At 46.7% G+C, this 26,988-nt stretch overlaps 1 protein-coding gene across 3 annotated transcripts in view; it reads right to left on the reverse strand.

Moving 5' to 3' along the window:
* BMP2 (bone morphogenetic protein 2) overlaps positions 1-26,988 on the reverse strand; it is a 317,130-nt gene that overhangs the window by 88,754 nt on the left and 201,388 nt on the right. For 2 of the 3 annotated variants that reach the window (XM_054514373.1, XM_036380969.1), the window contains exons 3-6: positions 22,393-22,424; positions 19,460-19,884; positions 18,305-18,663; positions 14,030-16,038 (exon numbers count right to left, since the gene is read on the reverse strand). In XM_054514373.1, the coding sequence (XP_054370348.1) occupies positions 15,194-16,038; positions 18,305-18,656 (1,197 nt within the window). In that variant the 5' untranslated portion in view covers positions 18,657-18,663; positions 19,460-19,884; positions 22,393-22,424 and the 3' untranslated portion in view covers positions 14,030-15,193. Of the gene's footprint in view, positions 1-14,029; positions 16,039-18,304; positions 18,664-19,459; positions 19,885-22,392; positions 22,425-26,988 lie in introns of those variants that run through there. The other variant, XR_008508284.1, reaches the window with a different exon arrangement.

Here is a 26,988-nt window from a genome sequence, read left to right on the forward strand (position 1 = left end):
AGGCAGTACCAAAGCCGTGCTGGTGTGAGCCAGTCCCAGGCAGACGGAGCACTTGTGCAGCTGACACTTCCCTCCAGCACCACTGGAGGTTGGGAGGGTTGCTTTGGTGACCTGTGGCCTTTCTTTCTTCCCACCCGCCTCATTCTTTCTTTCTTTGCTATGTATGTTAATTTGGGGAAAATCGTAGCCTGGGGCAGCACACCTGACTGCTTCCCACCCCAAAATCATTTACCATGTAATGCACGGTTACATTCATTCTTCTGCCTTTATAGTTCCCTAATGAGCTTGAACTGCAATTAACAAAATGATTGTGTTCGCTTTAGTACAATGCACCTGCAAATACCAGGATGGGAAGTCATATTTAAAACACAAAAATACACTCAGTACATATTTCAGCAGAAGCCTGATATTCCAGCATGGGCTTGTGTTTTCAGCAGGTGCCAGTGGCTGCCAAATACCTTGCTTTCTAAAATACTTGAACTGGTCAGAGATGCCCTTGTATTCTCTTCCTGTCCATGCTACAATAATTTTGTGAGGAAAATAATATTAAATATTTTATTTTTCTACAGAAATTATTTCCTATTTTGCACTGAATGATTTTTGTTGGGAAAGTTCAGGTTGTACACACTGAGATCCTTTTCAACCCATTGCTAGGACTCATTTAAAACTGCTATTGATGAGAAAAAACACCTGCCAAAAGTAAATTATCAGTTATAACTTACATTATTTCATTGATATTAGAGAGCAATTTCAACAAGTATGTGACACCCGGATCTGCATACTTCAGCACATCTGCCTACACCTTTTTGATGATTTTGGGGAGAAGAAAAAAAAAAAAAAAGAAAAGAAGAAAACAATGTTTTGTCTTTCTCTGCTTGTTAAATAGAGCACAAAGCAAAAGTGATGTGGTGTACACAGAAACAAGAACTCACCATATTCTCATTGCTTCATCTATTGCTCTTGCTCAGTGTTTTTCTCTCTGTCAGAAAACCAGAAATACTAATGAGCCTCTGAAGCTCTTCTCCTTCAGCCTCCTGCTCACAGAGCCAGTCCAATGTCAGGTTCCATCAGGCTGTTCAGGACCTTTGCTGGCCAAGTTCAGGAAGTGAAAATTCCAAATTTTCCACTTTCCAAAGTGGAAATTTTACAAAATCTCATGGTTTAAGTGCTAAAATATTAGTGCTGTGAAGGATTTTGTCCTTCTATTCAGTCAGATTTCTCTTGCTCTAATCCATGGCAGCAGCCTCCTCTCCTCCTGCTGTGCACACCTGAGAAGAGCCTGGCTCCATCTCCTCTCCAGCCCTTGGGTCATGGCAGAGTGCTAAATCAGTCAGGGCTCTCCCTGCTGTCCCCAGCCCAGATGCTGGCCCAGCACAGCTTCCTGAGGCCTCCCCAGCTTGTCTGTGCTTCCCAAACTGGATGCAGTGCTCCAGTGGCATCCTGGTGAGCTACAGCACAGGGGAATGGCCAGGCCAGGCAATCCAGCAAGAATTGGCTTTTACTGCTGCAGAAGCCAAGCCAATGACACACTGCATGTGGGGTCCAGCAGGAGCCCCAGCTCCCCAGGTGAAGAGATGTTACCCCCACACCTGCATAAGGTGTTTCTGTGCCAGGTGGATGACCTGGCATTCATCTCCCAGCTCACTCCTCTGATGGCTCCTCTGGCCAGCTCACCAGCCACTTGTCCTGCCCTGGTGTCCCCTGTAGACTCCCTAAGGATGCTCTGTGTCTCATCAGGGCCCACCAAAGAAGATGTTGAACAGTCTCAGTCCCTCAGCAGCCTCTGATCATCCTGACTGACCCCATGAGCTCATGGTGCATTTACCTATGAGGTCTTTAATTCCTTAATGTGTGCACCACCTCCTTCCTCAAGCTCTGCTACTGTGTGTAGAGAATGAAAGTAGATCTTGCTCATGAAAACCAAGACAAAATATTGAACACTTGAACCTTTGTCCATGATTTCCATCAGCTGCCTCATTCAGCACAGGGCCCACATCATCCTTGGTCTCCCTTGTGTTGCATGTAGAAATAACCTGCTTGCACTCCAAAAGCCTCATCAGTTTCAGCTCCAGCTGAGCTTCAACTTTCCCAAGTCTGTTCCTACATGCCCAGGCAATATTTCTGTGCTCCCCTTTGGTTGCTTGTCTCTGCTTTCACCTCCACAGTGCTCCTTTTTGCATTTGAAATCAGTCAGGAGTTCCCCGTTCAGTCAGGCTGGCCTCCTGCTATACCTGCTCAGCATCCTGAACATCAGGATGGGCTGTTCTGCTGCTTTGAGGAGGCTGTCCTTGAAGATCAAGCAACTTTCATGGGTCTCTCTGCCCTCCAGGGCAGACTCCCAGGAGATTCTGCTTACCAGTTCCTTGAACAAGCCAAAGTCCACATGCTTGAAATTTTGAGTGATTATTGTGTTACTTGCTCTTCTCACTTCCCTCAGGTTCTTAACCGGCCACTCATGACACTGCAGCCAAGTATTCCCAAAACAGTCCTTCCTTATTCAGGAGCAGCAGGTCCAGCTTCCACCAGTCAGCTTTGTCCAGCACCAGCACCAAAATGTTGTCCCTCATGTATTCCATCCATCTCCCAAATTCCTTATCCCCACCACATGCCCCTTCCAGCAGGTGTGGGGAGTTTCATGTTCTGGAAGTGTTTAGCCTATGGTCAGATAACCAGCCTTATGCATGAGTTAACAGCAGAATACTCCTACTGGGACTTCACAGGCCATATTCCTAATATTCCAATTGGGACTATTTTATACATATATCCCAATATTCCTATTGGGACTTCATAGCCAAAGTGCCTGTCATCAGAGCACGCTGTAGGATCACAGCTGGAATCCACACTGTGTAAATGCAACAATCACAGCCTCTTTGAACAAGGTCCATTTTGGCAAATCCACCAGTGGAGGATCCCTGGAGTACTTGAAACAGTGTAGAAATACCAGCAATGCAACACAGAAGTGTTCACTGACAGCCAGCTCAGGTGAGCAACACTGGCTCATTTCAGGACCTGGTAAGAAGAGGCTTAACATGACCTACCTGAGTGATGAAAGCTCCAAAGCCAGACAGTCCAGAGGGCAAGGCCAGGAAATGAGTAAAAGAAGAAATATTTCTGTACCTTGTGGGCTCAGTCCCCAGCATCAGTCAGTTCCAATGACTGCCAGGGACTTCAATTCTTTTACAAATGACAGGATCTGCCAAGCTGCAGATGCATAACTTTAGGAACCTGATGCTGTGTTTTAATGAACCTGGATACTGCTGCACCTTTGTGGTTTATAAATCAGGGCACAAGTAGGTTTTCTGACCTTTAGCTGAATTCCCCCTCGTCATCATCCAGCCTCAGTCAAAGGAGAGTAAGTATGAGGCAAACCTGGCCTTCAGCATGAGCTGGAGCATGCAGTTTGCACAGGCCCTGAAAAAGGCTGGTGATGTAAAGGAGTGTGATTTGACTGTGACTCACTCCCCCTGTCAGACAGCCCTAATGACTGGCCTGGCCTGGCTCCTCAGCAGGAAGGAGCTCAGGACTTGGCCTATCCATGCACTGACTCCTGAGCCATTCTCTGGGTCACTGACCTGGGCTCTGAGCATCCTGCTCCAGGTCACCATCCTGCTCCAGGTCACCATCCTGCACCACTGGCACCATCCTGGCTCCATGGCACCATCCTCACTAGATGATAAATGCTGGTAAATGCTCCTGAGTTTATCTCACAGCAGCCATGCAGGATGGATTTCCACCATGTCAGTGATAAGGCAATGACAGGACATTAAGAACCAGATTTTGTAAAATGGAATTTGGTCCAAGTTCCAGAGAGTTTCAATAAAGCTTTACTTTGCCTCTTGAGCTGGTTTGAGCTCACTTAGAGCTCCTGGAGTTCAGGCCATGTGAAAGTGCCAAGTTTCACACTCTTTTGCACATGAAACCATAAATCCCTCTCCAGAACCCTAGGGGCATGAGGGGGGTCGCTGCTCAAAAGGTTCATGAACTTTGATAAAATCAGGCAGATATCAGAGTTTGTAACAATGTACTAAACTAAGTTCTGTCCAAAAGCTTTTCATGGGCCAAGAGTACAAAATAGGTAATAAGAACATGAAAGTTTTGCTGAATCAGGCCACTAGAAGAAAAGTCATTGCCATATTTAGTTCTTTCTCTTTTTCAGTCAATCCATTGCATTATTTCTCCCTGGAAAATACAAATGCAGTTTTCTTTATCTAAGGTAATTTTACCTTCTGGTACAGTTCTAGCCCTAATCTTTTCCTGTTTTGTTTACTTTTGTTTCTAAACTGTGCACCTACCAAACAGAGATAAATAACCATGTTCTAGGAGGTGAGGCTACCTGAAAATGTTTAGTTGACTAATCCTAAAGCAGTTGTTTTTCTGCAAAATACTCAGAGGTGATATTTGCCTGCACATACATGAAGTAATAATTTGATAGTATTTCTCACCAGCTCACTTTCAGTAAAAAAATAAATCCAAGAAATAGGAAAATCTTTGGAAATAGCAGTTACCACCCCAAATCCTTTACAACTCTTGGTTATCAATTTTCAGTGACAATTACAACCAGAATTTTCACTATCTTCTTGCAGCAAAGTTTAGAGCAAAATTTGCCATTCAATGTCCAGGATGCTCAGAACACAGAATCCAGAATAAAACAGAGAAGTAGTTACTCACCTACTCCACAAGCACATTAAAGAAACTCTGGTTTCATGGCTGCTTTGAACCCCAAATTTCAAGGGGAAAAACATATCCTGCCAGGCAGATTTGAGGGTTAGCTATGATAAGTAACAAGTTGCTCCCTTGCCAGCCTAGCATGGCTCTAACACAAAGTGGGAGTCAGATTTTCCTGCCCACAGAGCAGTGATAAAGGGCCAATGGACACAGGAGTGAAAAGGTCTCTGGTTTGATTCACACCAAAGTCACCCATGCAGCTGATTCAGGGGAAGCTGTTTAGAGCATCAGCTGTCTCCTTCCTTCATATTTAAATATGAAACCTTATTTCAACATCTATTTACCACTGACATATTGATTCATTTCCTAATGAGCAGGATCAGGTGGTCTGACAGCACGTAACACCTCAGGGTTTTGCAAGCAGTTTACACAGCCCTTTACTCACTGGGTAATGGTCAGTGAGGAACCCAAGATCCAGGGGCTTGGAAATATTTCCCTACCCTGGTAGCCATTCTTTAGGGACCAGCAGTCCCCTATGGACTCCAGGACATCCAGCACTGGGCTCTGGGCGCAGCACCAATGGTCACTGAGGACAGATTTTCACCTCCTGCCTAGCACACAAAACTGACACGACTAAAGAATAGCGAAAAAATGCAAAATCTGAAGGAACATTTAATCTCTTTGGTTAAAAAGAAAAAAATGCAACCACTTACTAATGGAATGTTAAGATTGTGTATTAAACCCACAAAAGTCAGAAAATGAAGGAATTAAAGACTCCCTTGGCTCTTTTAACCCTTCCCTCTGCCTGTGTGCATTGCAGGCTTTTCATTACACAGCACATAACAGTGGGCAAAGAGACAGAACCAAAGGTGATGGAAAGGGGGAGCAGGGCTTGTTATGGGGGCCAGAAATGGAAATGTTAATAACTACTCATTTTGTCTTGTAAAAGTTTAATGTTCAGCATTAAAGAACAACAGCATACTAAAGAAACAGCAAGATGTTGTTATGGAGCAGAATGAAATCCTGAAGAAATGAGCTGTTGCTCTCCATGAACATTTTGGTTGCAGTGGTATTTATCCCCCATGAACCAAGACAAAGGCAATGTATAACTGGTAACTGTCCCCCAGTTCCTGCCCACGTGGAATGGGCTGTTTGTCCTGCACAAAGCACCCACACCTGGATTTAAACCCCTCAACATGCTCCCCCCTCACCAGGCCTGCAAGCTCCAGAGCAGCTGCACACTTCCCAGTCCCTGCTGCACACTTCCTCCTCAGGAGCAGGGAAATATTATTATCCTGGCTTTCCAAATGAGAATCCTAGGCACAGAGAGATTAAAGCTGAGCATTTCAAAGCATCCCAGTTAATTAAAATGACTGGAAAATGGGTGTCCAAATTGTTTAGATACCTTTGAAGTCTCAGAATAATTATATTGCTCAAGGTCACACAGGGAGTTTATGACTGACCCACAACTTGAACCCAGATTTCCAGCGTCCCACTCCAGCACCTTAATCACAAAGCCATCTTTGCTTTCCAATTTAATACTGGCCAGACCTGGTCCTCATGCAAACTGGTTACCAAGGGATGAAACCTGTCATTATGCCATATAATGGAGCTATCTATCTCTACCCTATAGGATATACAGCAGTGCATTTAGGCATCTCCAAATTCTTTAAGGTACATATCATTACAAAACACTTAGGAGGCAGGAAGAGCTATTGGGGAATTAGCACACAGGGACAGCAAGGGACTTTTCCAGCTCCAGCTCCACAGCTGAGTAGTTTGCTGCCTCTCCTGTCCTTGGTCTGGAGGCCCCACTACTACACTCCTCTTTTTCTTGATGTTGTATTTGACTAGCAGCATTTCCTGTTAAGTTTTACCCCCAAAAGCCTTTCCCCATTGCTGTCAGCCTGCCTCTAAATTCCACTACTTTTCATGACCTGGTCCACTTGACACTGCAGCACCAGTGATGCTGTTTCTTGCCATCAGACTGCAGCACGAAATAAACCCCCAAAGTTATTCAGAGCAGCACAGAGTCTTCAGCAAAAGAGGATAATGGTGGAGGAGTCTTGTCCCAAAGGAAAAACTCACAAAGGACCTGTTGGAGAGAGTTCCACAGCGTAGAGTTTCTGTGCAGCACTGCCAGACATTGCACTGAATGACACCACACTCTTGCTCTGGGGTCCTTGGTGAGGGCTGTACTTCACAAACCAGTTTTGACATCCATTAAAAACCTTGATCCCAATTTCACCTGAGCATCCACTCCAATTGCATTAGGAGCTGCAAGCCAGAAAGCTGCATTTTCCAAATGCTGATTCCCATCCTTGGCACAGAGTCCTCAGGCCTTGCTATGAACAGATGCAGACACAAAGCAAAACCTCCCAGATAGGATTTGGTCTGGGCTTCTCCCTAGACACACCAACACCCTCCAGGATGTGGAATGCAGTGGAAAACAGATCAACATAAAACAGTACACACACACATCCCTACCATGCTGACTTGTTAGCAGGGAGGTTGCTAATTCCCCATGCTAAGAACAACCTTAGGAGAGAACATGAATTATGCGTCTCATTCTGAGTGCATCAAAGAGCAGACAGCCTTTTTAAAGGAGTCAAGATCACCTCAGCTGTGCTTTTGTTATCTAGACCAAGGTTAAGGATTTGGCCTTGGGCTAACAATTGGCTCAGAAATCCAGGATCACGTAATGAGAGTTCCAGGAAGAGAGAAAAGCCAAAGCTTGGTAAAGGCACACTCTTCAAAGTGTCCCAGTACTTGACCTTCTTTTTTTCCCTTCCCCCTCCCCCTGAGATGCATGAGGTAAAGAAGAGAGGAATGGAGCCTGACACCCTGAAGGAAGTACTCCCATTGAGAGGAGCTGCAAGGACCTTCCCAGATTCTCCCCAGACACTCAGGCTCACAGGGGAAGGCCTGACAGACTTTGCTCAGCACTGAGACGGCAAAGCAGGCAGTAACCCCTGAGCGGCTCAGGGCTCAAGAAGAGACAGCTCTTCAAAAGGGCAACACTGTGATTATTTTCTTTGCTATGAAACAAAAATTAAGCTGCTTCTATTTGAAAATTAAATGCAACCCTCAAAAACAGGCTCAGACCCTCCAGCAGGCCTGAGCTGCAATAGCCATCTGCCAGCAGCATGGCCTGCTGGGTTATAGGGGGCTCCCTGCAAAATACTCCATTTTTAAAAAACGTATTTTTGTTGGCTGGGGCTTTTTTCTCAGAACCTGCACACAGCAGAGTCCAGGCCATTTTCTCCATTTTTGCTGCTCACAAAAGGCAGAAGGCTCCGCCCAGCACCACTTTCCCAGAGCTTGGTCCCTCTCTGCAAGGAGCTGGCCGTGGGCACGCACCAGTAACCCAGCAGGTGTGCAGGAGCTCTCTCTAAATGACTCTGCCCTCTAGGGTACATTTGGGTTATATTTTCAAAGATGAAAATCTTTTCATCTACAAACCTGGGAGACTTCTTTGCCCAACACGACAAGAAGCAGTTAACCATTAACTATTTCTAAAACAAAAAATAACACAAAAGGGAAAAAAAAAAATCACCAGACCAGGAAATATGAATCAGTTAGTCTTTGATCCTCCCCTCAGTAATAACATCTAGAGAACTTGGGTTGCTGCTAATCCTAAACAACTGAAATGTTGATGGACTTTAAAAGTACTAGTGGTTAAGCAAAGGAGAATTTCAATTCCATTCCCTTCTGATCTTTGAGTCTCAAGGTGCCATTCTGAGGCCTCTCCCCAGAGAATGTGGGGAAATTTTCTTTTTAAGAATCTCAGGCTCCATGGTGTCCTCATGAGATGGCAGCAAGGGAAGAGTCAAAGTAATCCTGCTGTAAGTCTGGACACTGAGAGCAGTAAAATGACAACATATTTGTCATTTGAACAACAGGAATAAAAGAGTAACAATACCAGGGTTTGCAGAACAAAACCACTCATTTTTTTCACTTAAAGCTATTAGGTCCACCTTTCATTAACAGTGCCAGGGCTAGGAAAAAAATATTTCATGTGCATTAGGACTTGGTCCAATAGCAATAGACTGTGACATCAAAAGTGCCTTCATTCTACCATTATGATGTCAACTAGAAAATTAGGATTCTTCATGAAAATGGCTAAAAAAATCTGGACTCAAAGTGAGGGATTGCTTTTCAGTAAAAGGTTTTTTCATTCAAAGGAAGAGAGAAAATACAAGCAGGAGAAAAAGTTGTGTTAGAACCACCCTTAAAATAGAACCATTTAACACAACAAGCCAGAGTGATGCTTATAGGAAATAATACAAACCCTGTCTCTCTTCCTAACTCCTAAGGAGTCAATAACTCCCTTGGTCTATGAAGTCCCTCATGAAGTTATCAACAAATCCTGAGAAAAAATGCAAAGTTCAAGTTTATCAAGGATTGAATCATTGTTTGTGGCTGTAAGGCAGAGGCAGCCACAGGCAGATAGCCCTTCTCCCTTCCTCCTCCCATCTCCACTGGCCTTGCAATTAAGCTTCAATATGCCTGGGAGTAGATTATTGATGTGGAAACAGCCATTTCCATCAGCCGCAGACATTCTATACTTTTGAAGTCTGTGGTTACAGAGTCATTATTCCATACAACACTTTCCCATCACTAGGGTGTGCAGGATGCCATAAAAAGTGGTTTGTGCAAGTTCCAAGCTACAGCAGTTATGTCAATGGTTACCTTAAATACATTCTTTTTTTTACATGGTCACCCTGCCTCCTGAGGAGTTGCTCTCATAAAAACAACTGGATTGTCTGAGAACCAGCTCAGTAGAGCTCTGCTGATTTGCAGATCTGGTTGATAATTCCATCTTTTAATCTGCGCACTGTTTCCAGGAAGATGATGATGATAGTAATAATAGCAGTAGTAGTAGCAATAAAAAATAATAATTTGCTTCTGTTTGCAGTGAAACACTGCTGGAGCTGAAGGCTTTGTTTTAATGAGACACACTGAATGAAACAGTGTCCTGCAGTGCAAGAAGTACATGTCAGCCCTGGCATTAGGAGCCAAGCTACAATACCCATAATTTTCTTGGTGATCTCCCAGAAAAACCTTCTTAATTTAATCTCTAATGGGATTATCAGCCTCATTAAATTGTAAACCTTCCTCAGTCCAGCTGTTGTGGGAACCTGAACTTTCATAACATTATCAATTTGCTGCTCTGCTCTCTCTACCTGAAGTCTCCTTTGAAGCTTTTAACACTTCCCTACCTCCCCAAAGAAATTTTTCAAACTGACCCTACTGATCTACTCCCTTCCACTGCAGACCTTGCCCAGGGGCTCTGGACTAATTTCTGTGGAGGCAGCCAAGCATATTTTGCAGAAGGCCCTGCAAGAACCAGCTGTGAAGAGCAAAGCCACCTCTCCTGAGCCAAGAACCAGGCTGCCAGGTACTGACAGGAGGTACTCCTAAAGTCAGATTCCTGCTGAAGGCTGGGACAAAGTCCTCTCTGCAAAGGACACAGAACCAGGACAAAGGCAGTGTAGCTGCTTTTCTAAGTGACCATTCCACAGGGCTCATGGACAGAAGGCTGCTAAATCCTGGAGGGCACTGACAGGTGACAGGATTCCGAAAAAAGGAAACTCCACCTTAGGAAGCCATTAAATGTTTGTTGCAGGCAAGGCTCTCAGGAATACAGGTAATGAAGGATTGGAGAGACAGGAGAGTAATAATCTTAAAATACTTTTGGAACTCTTTTTGTGCCTAAGCAAGGCAAAAGCAGTAACCATATGTGTGCCTGCTTTCTCACACACCTGTAAAACCTCTTCGGAGAAATAAACAAAAAAAAAAAATTGGAGTACAGCAAAGTCATATTCTGACGGAGCTGGGATTCTTTTCCTTGTACACAGTAGTCTAACAAAACAAACCACTGTTGCTTGTATCCAACACCCTCCCTACTGCACTAACATGTACAATCCAAGTGTCCTTCTGAACCCAGCTTCTTGCTCCCTTCCTATGTAACTAAAAAACAAAGTGGTCTGTGCCTGTAGCAATCTTTAAAAAAGCATTTCATGCCTTTGGCTTTTTTGTTATTATTTTCAGCAGCTTAAGTCAACTGGAAACAAGATTTGTGGTTCTCCTGTTTTAAGATCACATATCGAGTTCTCATAGCAGCAGTCTGCCCTCCCAAAAGGGCTTGCCTTGATATAAAGGAGAAACTAAACATTCCATATCCATAATTAGATAAATAATACTTCAGGCAAGATATGGCACCTTTAAAAGTGCCTTTTCAGGCTTGGATTTTACTCTGCTTGTTACTATAGAAACCATCTAGCAACCAGAATCTAACACAGACTCCACCCAAAACAGAGAAAAACAATATAGACAGAGTAGGTTTTTCTGCCCCCTTTTTTTTTCTCCCTTTGACCCACCCCCCCCCTCCACTTTTTTCTATTTTTGAAAGGTAGGTGAATGCTAAGGAAAAGTATCTTACTGTGCAAAGGATAGGAGCATTTTGCATGCAGCTGAAACAGTAAAGCTCTGATTACAGATGGCAGCAATGAAAGCAGCAATGAGTAATGAGCAATGAGAAATGCGTAATGCGGGATGAGGATATAATTTCCACACATCGGCTAAAGAAAGGTTTACACTCTTAAGCAATAAAAACAAACCATTAAGCCAGACCTGCACTGTCAGGAAGTATAAAACAGTTCTTGAAACTCTGCAGTTACTATACAAAAGCTTTTGTTTCATAAACTTTTGTTTCCTGATCTTCATAAAACATTAACATCAAGCTGCCATATGGCAATTAGCTGCCTCCTGAAATCAATAAACCCCCCCAAAAATCAACGACTGAGGAATAACCATTCAATGAAATAGCTCAATAATTATCCTCTCCTAATAGCGTAGCAAAGTGGGTCTGATACAAAGCCAGTGTGGATGAGCTCCTCCTCCACAGCTGAGAGTACAACAAATCACGTTCCTGTCTGAGCCTCAGGGGTGGGGTGTGAGCCTCACCTGCCTGGCGGGGAGCAGGGATGTGGCCCCCCAAACCCTGCAGGGGCAGGGAAGGGGTCCCCAGCTGGCTGTGGTGAGCCCAGGGGAGCCAGCAGAGCAGCCCCTGCTCGCTGGCCATGGCCAATGCTCTCGGGAGAGCTTACCTCCACTGAAGATCCTCCTCTACATCCTGCTGACCTCAGAAGTCCAACTGAATTTTGCGCAAAAATTATCAAGCCACTCGACAAAGCTGCTACTGAGTCTCAAAAGGACAAGGAGACATGCTGATCACATTTGTGTTTAGAGAGATGCTTATCTGAAATGCACAAAGGGTGACATTATCTATCACAATCTCTGCCTATATAGATCATATAAGTGCCTAGAAGCAAAATGTTTAGGAGCTATAGGGTAACAAAGGCAGTTTTGCCTTCAAAATATTTTGCTTTTTCTCCTCTTAGGAGGAAAAAAAGCTCTTTTCTCCTTGTAGAGCACTATAATACTACTAAGTACTAAAGAACTAAAGTAAGCACTAGTGTGCTGTGCTAACAGCATACCTTTGGTATTTAGCATTATTTAGCAGTCATTACCACTTTCAAAAGATGCCAGAAAGCCCAAACCTTTCAGAAAGGCTGTCTGATCATCAACTCTATCTAAAAGACTTCAGGCACCCAACTGATCTCTAGGAGAGCTTCCTACTACTCATTTGTGAAAGTTTGTTCTGTTCCTTTTACATTAAGTCCTAGACAAAGCCTTTAGTACAGCACTCTCACGCCTCCAACCTAGAGAGTGAGGTGAAGGTTAAGGCTTTAAAGGTACATTACAAAACCACTTCTGCAGAAATTTATTGACGTGCTGGGCTTGACACCTGCATATTTCCTCCTCAAATTCAGTATGGAACTGATGATTCTGTGGCTAACACTAAGCAGTTACAGAAATGCTTACAAGAGTGGGTCTTAGCAAGTTTGCAGCGACCCATTGGGCTCCCAGTGCATTTGACTGAGGATGCAATTCCTTGTCGAGCACCAGGAGGTTTGCCTGTGCAAGGAATGCGGCACCGTGCCACGAGCCAGCTCCTGCTCATGCAGAGACAAGTGCTGTAGCCAATTTTTTGGCAACAAAATGAGCATCAATGAGTTCTCGTGCCTTACAGGAGAAGTAAAGCAGTCACCACTTTGTAAAGAGCCTCCCTCAGTCTGGTCACACGTGAAAGAGCTGTGAGACTTCAGCTTTACAGCACTGGAGCTGAGGGTCTGGTTAGAAGTGCTGTGGGTTCTTTACAATTTCACAGGGTTGGGATCACACCTTTCATGCTCATCATTAAATTTTCAGCACTTGTCAGCTTCCTCAAGCTTAGGTTTTACAGTACAGTAACACAGCTCTGACTTGACTGCACAACCACACATCACAAACACCACATCCTTGCTGAACCTCCACTGCAGCCCTGACAACCTTGCCAAAGCAACACCGCAAACTCGTCCGGCACCGGGAGAGCTGGCAAGAAGCGAAAGGCAAACCAAACTCCTGCACATGTGATACTCCATCCCTGAAAACATCAGCCACCAAAACAGCACCAGTGTTTTGAAAAAGCACCTGGAGATGCCCACCCAGCCAGCCCACAGCTGCTATGTAGTATCAGCACGACCAACATCAGCTACCTCTCAAAATTAAGCAGAGCCCAACTGCAGAGTGGTGGATTGTTCTCTGACAGCTGCTAAAACCACTGCTGGTACAAAGAAATACATCAGCTTTATCTCACCACAGAGCCTTACAGCCCAAGAGATTTTTAAGCTCACAAGAAAAAAAACAGAAGTAGCCAACAGGTAATTAGTTTTCTCTCCTATCATCTGCTTTTTGTGATGAACAGCAGTAAAGGATTGCTCTACAAGAGGACCTGTAAGACATCACCAGGTTGGCCTTTCTCATCAACCCATCTAGTCAGTACCATTGCTGCAATCCAGATGATTTTGGTAACAAAAGGAGGACAGGGCCAGGACAAAAAAAGAGGAGTTCATTAACAAAACATCAGGAGGCCCAAATCAGAGATTCCCACAGCTGACTTAGAGAGATCCCTACAGGGACCGTGGCACACATGGCTTCAGGAAGTGTAGCCACAGTTCACCAAGTGCAGAACTGGACCCACAACAGAGCTCGAGGGGACGACCCAGAAGCTGATTTAAGCTCCTTTCTGCTCTCCTGTTCCAGCACAACTTTCACACAACACCCCCAGGCTCTGCCTGCCACACCAGGTGTGGGACATGCAACAGGCACAATCAGGATCAGCTTTAATGCTCTGTTTGCCTACTGCAAATCCCGCTTTGCCCCTTACATTTAAAAACCAGTAAGATGATGCAAGCACAAGTTGTGATGACTGCACAAGTGAACCACTTTTTCTTACAGACTGGACTTCTCAGAAAGAAATATCAGAATTCTATGGTTTATTATCCGAAATAGATTTAAACATTTGGGAAGAAAAAAAAAAATGGTTTCCAACACAAAACCCTGGAAATGAAGAGAGGCTAATCTGCCAAACAGCAAAACCATCAGCTGAGGTTAGAGAGGAGGCTGCATATGACAACAGCTTGCTGCATGTAGGGCAAAAATTGCAGATTAATTTCACTGTAACACTCCACAGAAGTGAGCTCTCATCTGAGGTGAGGAAGTATGCAAGGCTTTTCCAACTGTTAAAGACAAGGGCCGGTACAAATTAGGTAAGTATTCCTCTTTAGCATAGATAATCACAAAAAAAAAAAGGTGACATTTTAGTTTTTATTATTTCATATTTGGCCAGGACTTTTAAAGGAAGGACTTTTAAAGGAAACATCAAACATTCACTTTTCTGTAGGTCTAGAAAGGATTCAGTCTTCCCCCACCCCCACCTCCCATAGGATTTCTATTGGCCCTTATATTCACACTGCAAATTAGTTGGGAATAGCAGTATTTATACTAGATCAGCAATGTCTGGTTCTTATCCAAATGTTCCACCTAAAGAGGATGCCAGTTCTCATGGATTGGACAGCCCACCCTGCAGCATTCCTGAGAATTGTACAATATAATCTTGAAAGTCAGCAGAGTGGATTATCCACTTTTTTCTGGACTTGAACTTGTGACCTTAACAGTAGCACAGCAGAAAGCAAATGTGCTATGCACTTTGCCATAGTAACCTTCCATGTATTCTTTTCAACTTAAATACACACAATTGAAACAGCTACAATTTTGGAAAATTATGTACAAACCCTATATTTTTTTCTTTTTTGATTACATATAAATACAAATTAGCTATTCTTCTAAAAAGTGGTTATAATAGTAAATAAATACAAAATAAGAATCTGACCATTATACTTCATGTGCTGGGGTTAAACCCATATAAAATGTACAACTAAAATACATTTAAAATCTTTAAAGGAATATTTCTCTGATTAAAATATTTGTTTTCCCAACTTTTTCGTAGACATAAATATATTTTCAAAATAGTTGTGTTTTTTTTCTTTCCATTTCATTACATAAATAAAGTCTTCATTGGGAAATATTAAAGTGTCAGCTATTTTTTTTTTTTTTGCATTTGTCTAATATATTTGCTGTGTTAGCGGCACCCACAACCCTCCACAACCATATCTTGATAGTTCTTTAATACAACTTTTTCATTTTCATCAAGGTAGAGCATGGAAATAGCACTCAGTTCTGTCGGCACACAGCAAGCCTTGGGGATTTTGGAATTCACTGAATTGACCAAAGTCTGAACAATGGCATGGTTTGTTGAGTTTAGGTGATCTGCCAGTGGGAAGGGACATTCCCCGTGGCAGTAAAAGGCACTATACCCCGGCGGGGCCACAATCCAGTCATTCCACCCCACATCATTGAAGTCCACATACAACGGGTGCCTTTTGCAACTGTATTTGTGGCGTTTACGCTGTTTGTGTTTCGCTTGACGCTTTTCTCTTTTATGGAGCGGGTGTCCCTTGCCATCATGCCCAAACGTCACTAACAATGGCCTGAGCTGAGACCAGCTATCTTCGTCCTGATGTAAAGACCTGCTAATCCTAACGTGCCTCTTGGAGGCACTGTTCTCTTTGTCCAAGTGAACCACCTCTACCACAAACCCATGATTAGGTTGTCCATGTGCAATCCACCTCAAAACAGCTGGCGTTACATCAAAACTTTCCCATTTACTTGCATTATGATGCACCAACCTGGTGTCCAAAAGTCTTGTGACAGGGTCCTTAGAGGTGGCTGTGGCTGGCTTTATAATTTCATAAATATTAATACGGTGATGGTAGCTGCTGTTGTTCTCAAAGGCTCCGTGCACCTGTTTCCGAAAAATCTGGAGTTCAGCGGAGGTGATAGATTCCTCACTAGGGATGGAAGTTAAATTAAAGAAGAAACGCCGTGCTGTTTTCCCACTCGTTTCCGGCAGTTCTTCCAAAACTTCTAATTTGATTAAACAGGGAAAATAAAAAAAGAGAAAAAAGGAAAAAATCAGAAACTGAGACAAACAGTCAAATCCCTTAGGACTGTCTGCTGATGGGAGCTTTCAAATGACAGCTATCATATGTGACACACAAGACCTGAAAGACTTTCAGGCAGAAAATACTGTGTCCCCTGTTTGTTTGTTTGTGCAAGCATGTATAGCATGAAGTTAAAAATGCTTCATTCATTGTTACACATTGGATTGGATCCTGGTGGCCTTTGCCTTCCAGGTAGTTATCATTAGAAGCAAGAAGTATACAGAATTAATTTGGACTTCGAGGACACGAATGAAAAACTCAAGCACCAGGGAATTATTAAAACTGATGGAGGACTTGGATAACTGTTGCATTTCTAATTTTTTCTAAGAATACAGCTCTAACAGCAAACCCTTAAACTCCATTCTGAAAAACATTACTCTGCAATTTAGGTGACCTAAAAATCCTAATGTATGAATTTTTGTGTGTTTAATCACACACAAATCACGTATCAGCATCCATAATGGTACTTTACATAGCACGCCCCAGTATTTACCCAAAAGGGCCATAAAGAGCAGCAGAAAGATTCAACTGCTGAAATAGGGCTGGATGGAAAATGGATAATGAAACAAAGTCACCTCCAAACAAGAAGTTTATAAAACCACCGAAACCAAACATTCAAGGAGTCACTAAACTCTGGGCCATTCCCACCTTTGAGTAACAAGAGAATGGAGCTTCAGAAGGAGTACAATATACCTACCTACAATATACCTAGCTAAGTACATTATTGCTACAGACATTAAGAAGTTAAGTATTTCCCAAAATAAAACTCTCTTATGGTTTTTAACTTTGGTGCTAAACACACTGAAGGGAAAAAAAATACCTTCTAAGGGGGAGTCAAACCTGCTATTAGCAAGTCTTAGTGGTGTAACCATTCCCCTTTGAATCCAGCACAATTTCTTGTATAAGGTAAATCTCAGCCTTTTGGTATTTCAGGACCAGACCAGTATTTGCTAATATGCAAATATTTTTGAATGGTCACAAGACAAACTTCTGCTCTCAAGAAATCACTAATGCAGTGAGAAGTCAGTGAAAAAATGGTAGTCACACTGATTTTCTAACAAAATTTTTAAAAATTACAACGCTGATTTTCTAACAGAATCTGCTTTTGCTGTAATTGTATGATGACTTCAAACTACAGATTTTTACATTTGCCTAAAGCTTATCAACTTTGCCCTTTTAACTCCTCTCTCACTCAGCCCCTTGCCGACAATCCTTGGGTTTAACACGAATGACCCACGTGCTGGCTTTTCCCCATTAGCTGCCAGGTTTTTACTTCCCATGTAGGGAGAGGTGGATGAGGAGAGGTTAGATTGCACCATTCATCTTCCTCACGATAAGGCTTTCCGCTAAACAGCACGTCCACCTCTCAGAGGCCGCCGCCTTTGAGAAACTTAAAAACTAATTAATATCTTTTCTTGACACAGCTTCACTGTAAAAGCAGCGGGAAAATGAATTTTCATTACTTTAGCAGCGGGGCCACTGCATGGCAGCACCGGAGAGCCGCAGCCAGGAGCAATTACAACCTGGGGAAACCTTCCCAAAACAAGCACGTGAGCGACACGCGCCCTACGGGCCCGGGAAACGCCACAGCCGCTGCCTCGGCCACGGGGGCCGGGAAACGCCCCCGGCTGCGGAGCGAGGGTCTGCCCCCGAGAACCGCTGCCTCGGGGGGCTGCCAGCGGGGAGGCGCCGCAAGGAGCTGCTGGAGGCCTCGCAGGTGAGAGCCAAGCGCGGCCACGGGGCTTCGGTGAGCCCGGGCGGGTCGGGCTGCAGCGCTCCTCGACGGCAGCCCCCAGGATGTCGCGGCTGATTGTTTCACTGATCTCTCACGGGGATTAGACAGGGATTAGAAACCTCCGCAGCGGCCCGGCTCAGCCGCGCGTTAGGGAGCCTTCCCCGCTTTCTAGCCTCGCAGGACAGCAGCGACCTGTGTGAACGCTTAACGCGGAGTCGCGCTGGTTTAGCGGGAAAATTCAATAAACCGGGAGCGGCCCGGCGGACGGAGAGCGGGAAGAAGGGAGCTGGCAGAGCAAGAGCTCCGCGGCAGAGCCCGTCGGGCAGCGCACCCGGCCGGGAGATGCGCTGCGCGAACCCCGCGGTACCGGCGGCAGGAATCCGCCCCCCGCTCCTCCTCCGGCTCTGCCCTCCCCTCCGCTCCCGCAGCCCGCGGAGCCCCCGCCCGCCCGTACCTTCGTGGTGGAAGCTGCGGACGGTGTTGGCGCGGCTGGCCGCCCGCTCCAGCGGGAAGCCCAGCGCCGCCGGCTGCCCCAGCTGCTGCCCCGCGTGCAGGCGGTAGAGGTCCAGCATGTAGGGCGGGATGACGACGTCCTTGCCGGGGCTGGGCCGCCGCTTCAGCCCGAACATGTGGAGCAGGCGCAGCTCGAACTCGCTGAGCAGGTCCTCGGGGCGCTGCGCGGCCGAGGCGGCGCGGCCCGGCTCGCTGAAGCGCCGCCGACCCACCTCCGGCATGAGCCCGGCCGCGCCGCCCAGCAGCGCCTGGCAGAGCAGCAGCGCCAGGAGCGAGCGGGTCACGGCAACCATGATCAACCTGCGCGGAGGAGGAGGCGATGGGAGCCAGTCAGCGCGGACACCGCGCCGGGGGAGTGGGGGGGGACGGGCGGGGACGGTCCGCAGGTGGGACCCACCCCAGCACCGGGCCATGGCCGGCGGAGCCCCCGCCGCGGACCGGCCGGCGGAGCCCCCCGAGGGGCCGCTTCAGGTGCGCAGCGGCACCGAAATCCCCGTGGCAGGAGATCAAAGGGAGCGAGGCGGGACGGGGGAGCGGAGCGGGGCGCTCCGCAACAAAGGAGCGCGGAGGTGAAGGGGAGGAGGGGACGCGGCCGGGGGCACCGCCGGGGCCGGGGCGCAGGTGTGCGCCGGGCCGGGCCTCCCGCCGCCGCGGCCGGCACCGCTCCCCGGGAAGGGAAAGGGAGGTGCTGCTTTTGCCCAGCAAAGCCAGCTCCCCTCTGCGCTCCCGTCCCGACCCCCGGGCTTCCCCCCACACGCCCCGCTGAGCCGAGCCGCGGGGGCTCGGGGCCGGCTCCGCTTCCCCCGCGGCGGGGCAGCCGCTTCCCTCAGCGGAGGGAAAAGGAGAGTTGCTTTCCCTTAGCGGAGTGGAAGAAGGGGAAGGAGGAAAGTACATATCCTGCTACGTCCTTAGCCAAACCCACAGGATGACATTCTCCCCCGTGAAACTTTGGGCTGGATTATTATAGCAGTAATAATCGTTATGATTAGTGTCCCGTCCCCCCTCTCTCTTCCAGAGCGCTAGCACCTCCGCCGTGGCCCACGGAGTCATCCTGCAGAGAAGGCTTTCAGCGGATCTGCGACCGCCGGAGCTATACCTGTGTGCAGCAGCAGGGGTTGTGTCTGCAGGAGGGTGTTCTGCTCTCGGGGTGTTTTTCCCGCATCACTTGGTGTTACTCCAAACTTCGCTGCTGCTCCTCTACAGCTGCCGAGCAGAAAATAGAAGTTCCCTGAAGTGCAGTCCGCCTCGGAAACATACTTTTAGCAGCTGGTTGAGGAGGCAGAAGGCAAGTCCCAGCCAGGGAAAAAGCTTCTCCCTTTTAAAAGCAGCGATCGTGAAGTTGCTTCTTCTTCTTCCTCCTCCTCGCGTGTGTGTGCCTGCCCGTGAATGGGTCCCTACGTGTCTACGGAGTTAAAAGGCTCCTTTTCAAAAATGTCCTTTGCATCACGCTCATCAGACAGATGGACATTTACCGAGACTCCAGCAGCAACATCAAGATGAAGCTTGACTTGTCTCCGCTCCCTTAAAAAAGAAAGGAAAAAGGAGGGAGGAGGGTAAATAAAAGAGGAAAAAAAAAAAAAAAAGAAAAAAAAAAAAGGGGTGGGGAGCCGCCCGCCGCCGTCCCGCGTGGAGCGGCCGCGCTAGGGCACCGCGCCGGGCTCCCCGCCGGCCCCGCACCGCACCATGGCCGGGGGTGGCCGCCCGCCGCCGCCGCCGGGGCTTTTTGTTGCGCGGCGATGTCACGACCCCGGAGGCTCGGGGGCCCGCGCCAATCACAGCCGCCCTGTGGGAGCGGGCTGCGGCCCCGCACGGCTTTTAAAGGAGACGCCGCCTCCCTCCCTCGCTCCTTCCCTCCCTCCTCCCTCGCCCGCTCCCTCCCTCGCCGCGGCTGCCGCCCGCGCCCGGGTCGCAGTGCCGCCGGGGCGAGGGATGGGGCGGGCGGCTGTCCCGTTAAACTCTGCTACCGGCGGCTGATCCGATGCGGGGAGACCCTCGGCCCGCCCGGTCCCGCTCCGGGTGGCAGTAGCGGAGCGGGACCGGGCCGGGTCGAACAATGACCCATTGTACAGCCCGAGCGCTCCGCCGCCGCAAATCGGATTAACGCCGTGCCCCGGACTGGCGGGGTGGTAAGGTGCGAAGGTCACGTAAGGTACCGGGAGAATCCCGGTGCTTTAGAACTACTTAAAAATACATATGTGTACTTAGTTACTTTCCTCCCCCCACCAGAGCGTGGAGCTCGCTGCCCGAGCCGGGGGAGAGGGCTGGAAATCTGGGGGTTTCCTCGCTCTCCGCTCCGAAAGAGAAGCGCCGGACTCGGGAGATGTCTCCTCCCGCAGCGCTGCCGCGGCGCATCCGATGCGGGCTCAGCCCCGTGCGGGCGGCGGAGGGGTTGGGCCGGGTGGTTTTTTTTAAGATGTGGCTGCCCTCCAGTGGTGGAACGGCGGCGGATCGCCCGGCCCCGAACGGCGGCCCCGCACCTGCCCCGGGGCTGAGCCGCGCTCCCCGCGGGGCCGGGGCTCCCCGGGCTGCAGCCTCGACCGCTGTGACATCGCTCAGGGAGCAGGACAGCGGTGGCACGGGTGGAGAAGGCGGGTCCGTGCTCAGCGCCATTGTGCTCCCAGTCCCAACTGCATCCCTCGATCCCTTTCCTGACGCTGGCAAATCTCCTGATACAACGAGTAACTCGCGAGCAGGGCTGTGTCCTTTGCCCCATCTCTTGTTTGTCTGCCTGGGCTCTGCGGTAGGGCCAGGCCCTTGCATAGGTATGTGACACCTAGCAATTTAGGGTCCTCATCAAAGCCAAAGCCATCGGCACACCATCATTAGCCGGGGTCCTGCTGCCTTCCCGGCAAGGCAAGTGCTCTGTGCTCCACCTCCTCTTCCCAATATCTCTCAGGGGCTTCATTTGCAAAAGGCACAGCCAGCCTGTGACACCTTGAATTACTGTGGAGGAGGACTGAAAGCAATAACAACTGAGACAGCTCCATTACCAGCTCCTCCTTTGGGAGCGGCCTTTCCCCTCCATCTCACTACTTAGTGTAGCAAGAACACCGATTTGAGACAGGAATTCAGCACATTTGGGCTGGAATAATTCCTCCTGCGGACCCTCTTCCCTTGGCTTCCCTATCACGACTCCAGCCATTCCCGTGAAACGTCCCTGCAGGATGAGGAGCTCACCCAGGGAGGTACACAGCAGCAAAACAAACCACCCCAGAACTGCAGCAGAGTAATTAAAGAGCTGCTAAAGCTCCTCCATGCCAGCAGCTCCCCACACTCGCTAACCTGATTCTCACTCACTACCGAGCACACAGTGGGAGAGGGGACACCGAGCAAGGTGCAATCCCTCAAAAGTTGAGTCCTTTTTCCCTTGCATTCCAGTGCAGATAATGTTTAATTTTATGACTTCCTGCAAGTCTTTAGCATGAACTGAAAGTTCGTGCAGTGTGACTTCAGGGTATGCCAATTATGTAAATCAGCACTAAAATAACAATGGCATCGTAGTTTACACATCACTGACATTAAATGAGCACTTCAACTTCTAATTGCCATTCCAGTTCAATCTTAGTGGGTCATGCCAGGAAAAAGTCATTTCTTGCCTCAACACTTACTGCCTGTGCCTGGAGCAGAGGCTCTACTGTATGCCCAGCACAGTGTTATCTCCAGGAGCTCTCTGTATTAGGATAATGAGCCTTAGAAGGGAGAAATGCCTTTGTGGCTGCTCTGAAGGCCTGCATGCACTCTGATCTGATATCAACAGGTCTTGTAAGTTTGCCCCTCTCTGATTTTAAGTATGAAAAGCTCTCAGACACTTCTCTTGGCCATAAAACACCTTGCCTTTATACTTTGTCGTGTCTCAATCTATTTTAATCTGGAGCGACTGGGCAGCACCTCTGCCTTCCTATCCATTTCCTTGAGGGCACAAAAAACAGCACTGAAACACCTATAGCACATTCCCTGAGTGCACTGGCACCCACCCACAGCAGAACCTCAGCCATGCCCCCCCACCTTCTCCACAGAAAGATTTCTCACCAAGACAGATCCAGCTCTGTTGAGGCAGTATCCTGGAATAGAGAGGAAAAGGTTAAAAAGTGTTATCTCTGAAGGTTTGGTTGTGGTCCATGTCTCCTCATCACAAAAACTGCCTAAATTCTGCTGGGGCTGTGGGTTGCCTGCTCCACCCCAAGCCAGCACACCTGAGCTCACCAGCTGAGAAGCATCTCCATGATTACAGAGAGAATTGGAGACAGGTGCATTTAGGTATCATGAATTGGAGGCAAACACATCTGGATGTGCCCACCCAGACTCCCAGCTCCACAAACCAGCCCTTGTCCCCTTCCCACTCCTAGAGCTGTGCAGCAGCTCACTTGAGATAAAGAAACTAAAGCTCAACCCCTGCATTTCCTGCAGCTGAAATTCCTCACAAGCTCTGTGAAAATCAGGAGTTCAGTAGTACATCAGCTAAATATCCAGCCCCATCGAGGTGGGCTCCCACAATGTCATTGCATTTTACAGAGTTATTTCAAGAGCAATCCTGCTCTTCAGCCCAAGCCCTGCCAGAGAGACAAGCCACCACTTACACTGAAAAAGACCCGTGTTAGTAAAGCTGACTGTGCATATTTGTTAATCTCCTTTGTGGAATTTCACTTCTGCCCCCCAAACTACACTGATTCATTTTTCCTTCTTTACCACATGCACTCCTTTTTTTTGTCTTTTTTTTTTTGGGGGGGGGGGGGGGGGGCAGGTGTTTAGCCAGTAAGTACTCAATTAGTGGCACCTGCTGCTAATGTGTCAGATCCAGGTGTTCCTTGCTAAGACCCAAACACAGCTGATAGCTATCAACTTCAGGTGTTGTTGGGTTTTCTTAGTAAAAGGGTGAAAAGTATCCAAATAAGGACATCTTTTACAACAAGGAGCGAGTCCTTTTTTCAGGGGAGAGAGGAAAGAAGAAAATATTTTCTCCCCTCAGAATTTTCTCTTACAAATCCTGTACAAAATCACATTTATACACTGCCACAATGTGGTGTCTTTTTTTCCAACTTGGTTACACTACAACTAGCACTGCTGGTGGCTGTGGGCAGGAGGACCTGGATGAGAAAGGCTGCCTGGGATCTGTGATCACAGCTTGCAATCCTTAACAAAATGGCCTAAATTCTGGTCTAGTTAGAGACACAAGCCTGCAGAAACACTTGCATCACTCCGTGCACGGTGATACTCAACATTTACTACTGGCAGCAGCAGCCCCATGTGACCAACGCGGGGCATTTCTGAGATTCCCACTTTAGACCACTGTCCCCTGGATATGATAAGTATGTGAGATATGAAATATTAATGGTAGTGAGCTTTTTTAAAATGGATTTTGCACGTTCCAGTGAATAAAGCTCTTGATAAAAGTCTGTGCTGAAGTCTGAAACATATACACGGTGCAGCATCAAATGTAAGCAGGGCGACGGCCAAAAATGAGTTAAGATGTGTTAGTGATGTTGAGGTTTTACCTTCATAATGGGTAGAGATTATCTGAAAGCTTTTCTTTTCCTGAGCTGTGCTTCCTGCTGGCATTTCTGTGAATATGATGTGTGGCCATTCCTTAAAATATTACTTAATACTGTTTTCCAAAGACACATTTGCCTTTTGATGGTTTGTCTTTTAACATCTATCAACTGGCTCTGCTGCACAGCCTGTCTCCTGTTCTGTGAAGGATGGATTCTCACCTGAGAAGATAATTTACAAGAAAGTGATTTGTTTTTGAAGAGAGGAAAGGCAGAAATGTCTATTTCTTTTTTATTCACCTTCGCTGAAATCTGGCAGCTCTTCAAAGCTGTTGCTCTGTTTCACAGTGAGTCTCAATTTCATCAAATCTCAGCTTGCTTTCCATCATAGTGGCAGGGAAATTGGAATTTATCAGGAAATACAATGCAGACCCAGGATTTTCTCAATTTCCAGTATGTCTCCACTGCTAGTGAACGATAGCAGTTGCTCCCAGCTCTGTTACATCTGTAAATACAGGCTGCAGAAATCAGTTCACGTGGCTGTGCAGCTTTGAAACTGCAAGACAAATTCCTACAATCTGTAGTAAAATTACTGGTGAAAGAGGAAAAGGGGAGGCTAAGATAATAACCTCTTTTTTTTAAGTGTTTTTTCCTTTGATGCTGCAAAGTTCCAGATTTCAAAATCCAGCATTTGACCTGTGGCTTTTATCATGAAGAGGTGAAAATGCCACAACACGTCGGTACAGCCTGGAGAACAACCAAACCATCACTGGACTGATTCCGAGGCACTGCCGCCACCGATGCATGTTTAATTCCATGCAGTGGGAATAATCACAGACTAGGGCAATTCAGTAGGCCCTGAGCTGATTCAGAAGATGCCAGTTGTCTTCCCAGTAATAGGAGTGTCCTTTTACTTTCCACAGTGCCTTGGTTTTCTCACCACGGAAATGAGATGATCATGCTGACCCTCACTTGTAAGTTCCTGCAAGACCTTCAAGTAAAGGCACTAAGGGTTAGTCACTGCAATTGTTTGGGGTTAAATATTAGGTTAATAATCATCTCAAATATCTGGGATCCTACGGCTCAATCTTGTCTCAAAGACAGTGGCAAAGTTCCTACTTGTTTTGGTGGTACAGGCTTACATGTTTAAGCAATGAAGAGACAGGGATGCCAACGCTTCTGGTCAGAAGATTTGGAACAAAGTGGGATTTTTTAATTATATAAGTCTTGTTAGGAAGACAATGAGGTGAGGGTGTTCTCCCACAAGAAAGGGAAATGGCTGCGTCACAGATGGTCCACTTCAAGAGCTTATAATTTCATCACTGCAGAGATGACGTCAAGCAAAATGGAGGATAAAATAAAGTTACGCATATTGTCTTAAGAAGTGCATATTTTAGCAGTGAAACTGGATAATGTTTTGCAATTAAAATAAAATAAAGGCAAGAGTGACGTTCTGTGTAAGCAGATTGTGTGTATGAAGGCTTTATTGTAGCTGCAGATTTAGGGCATATGAAAAGGTTTTCTGTGCTCAGTTGCAGGATGAAAACCATTGCATCATCAGGCATTCTGGTTCTCTAACACTTCTTTGCCTTCGGTAGTGAATGCTTGCAATTTTATTTTCTTCTGTAAAGTCATGTTTGCTCAGGTCATTATCATTCCAATGTTTAAATATCCTCTTAGGAGCAGGCGGAACTACAGAGAGCAATAGTGAAGATTTGTGCCTGCTCGGGGGCATGTGCTGGGCACAAGTGATCAGCAGCTGCACCTGCTTTGTGCTGGCAGCAAAGCCCTTTGCCAGTTGCTTTCAATCCCATCCCTTGTTCCCAGCCTCCAGAGGGGCTCTGATGGGCACAGGTCTCCATTCACACATCACCATGGAACTTTATTTGGGAGCCTGTTTGCTTGTGTGCTACAGAATCTACTGGCTGGGAGGGGCTCAGGAGAACAGCATCCTTTGACTGCTCCCAGGCTCTTGTCTGCTCCAGCACATTCCAGATTGCAGGGACTAATTATTAGCAGCACACATTCAACTGCTTCAAGGCACTGTTTATCCTCAGAACATCTGTAACCTTAAAGTTATGGAGTCATAGTCAGAGTCATCTCCCTGTATCCAGCCTCCACAGTGCTCTCCAAGGGGAGGAATATCCACTGTCTCCATTTTATAGAGGGAAAGAAGGGACAGAGAGCAGAAAAAGGCTATTTTCACTGAGAGGTACACAGAGGCCCAAAGACTGAGGAGGTCACACTCAGATTTTCAACAATGCATAAGCAGGTTAGATACAGTCTTTGGGTTAAAATTCCTAAATTTCAAGTGAGATGTTCAGTTCTCAGCTCGTGGAGACATTTTTTAAGAGCCTGATACCAAACCTATTATCCAATAGTTTCCTGACAAATTCCTGCAATGCCTTGTCCACAGTTCTTACTGCAACCCACAAATCCTAGCAGGAATATGATAATCCCATTCAACCACAGAGAAAAGCTCTGATGTGGTAAGAGTCTATTTACACAGAAGAGAGAGGGCTTTGACAGCCTTGTCATGATAATAAAAGTACCAGTCAGGGTACCCATGTACAGATTGGCTCCCTGGGAGAGGGACACCCTGAATTCCCCCATTTGCTGTGCCATCACCTCCTCCCTTTGCTTTTTTCCAGCCCCCACTGCAGGATGGGCATTGTGCAGCCAGTCTGCTCAGCACTTTGGGAAAGCCTGGGCCAACCTTTATATTCCTTAATACCTTTAAGTGCCTTCCCTCACCCAAACTCAGGTTTTTCTGATATTTGCAGTGACCCATCTACCCTCACTTTATGTGCTTGTTTAAAGTAAGCACATCCATCAGTCTGTTCAGGATTAGCCTGGAAAAGCAGTGCCATAAAACATCCATGATGTGCAGCATTGTCCAATTACTAATTCCATTATTCCCATCAATTCTGCTTTCTCTCCCTGGACTTAGGCCTTGGTGTTGTGTTACTGTAGAGATTTGTCCTTCCTTACATTTTCTGTTTCCTCTCCAGTATTCATGTGTAGAGGCTCAGCAAACATTCACATCCACTTCAGGTGGGTGCACTAAATATTGCATACATTCCTTTAGTCAGCTGTGGAATAAACTCCTTTCAAATAAACCAAAATACTAAACAAACAA

Source organism: Molothrus ater, chromosome 3 (assembly GCF_012460135.2).
Source record: "Molothrus ater isolate BHLD 08-10-18 breed brown headed cowbird chromosome 3, BPBGC_Mater_1.1, whole genome shotgun sequence".
Classification (NCBI taxonomy): domain Eukaryota; kingdom Metazoa; phylum Chordata; class Aves; order Passeriformes; family Icteridae; genus Molothrus; species Molothrus ater.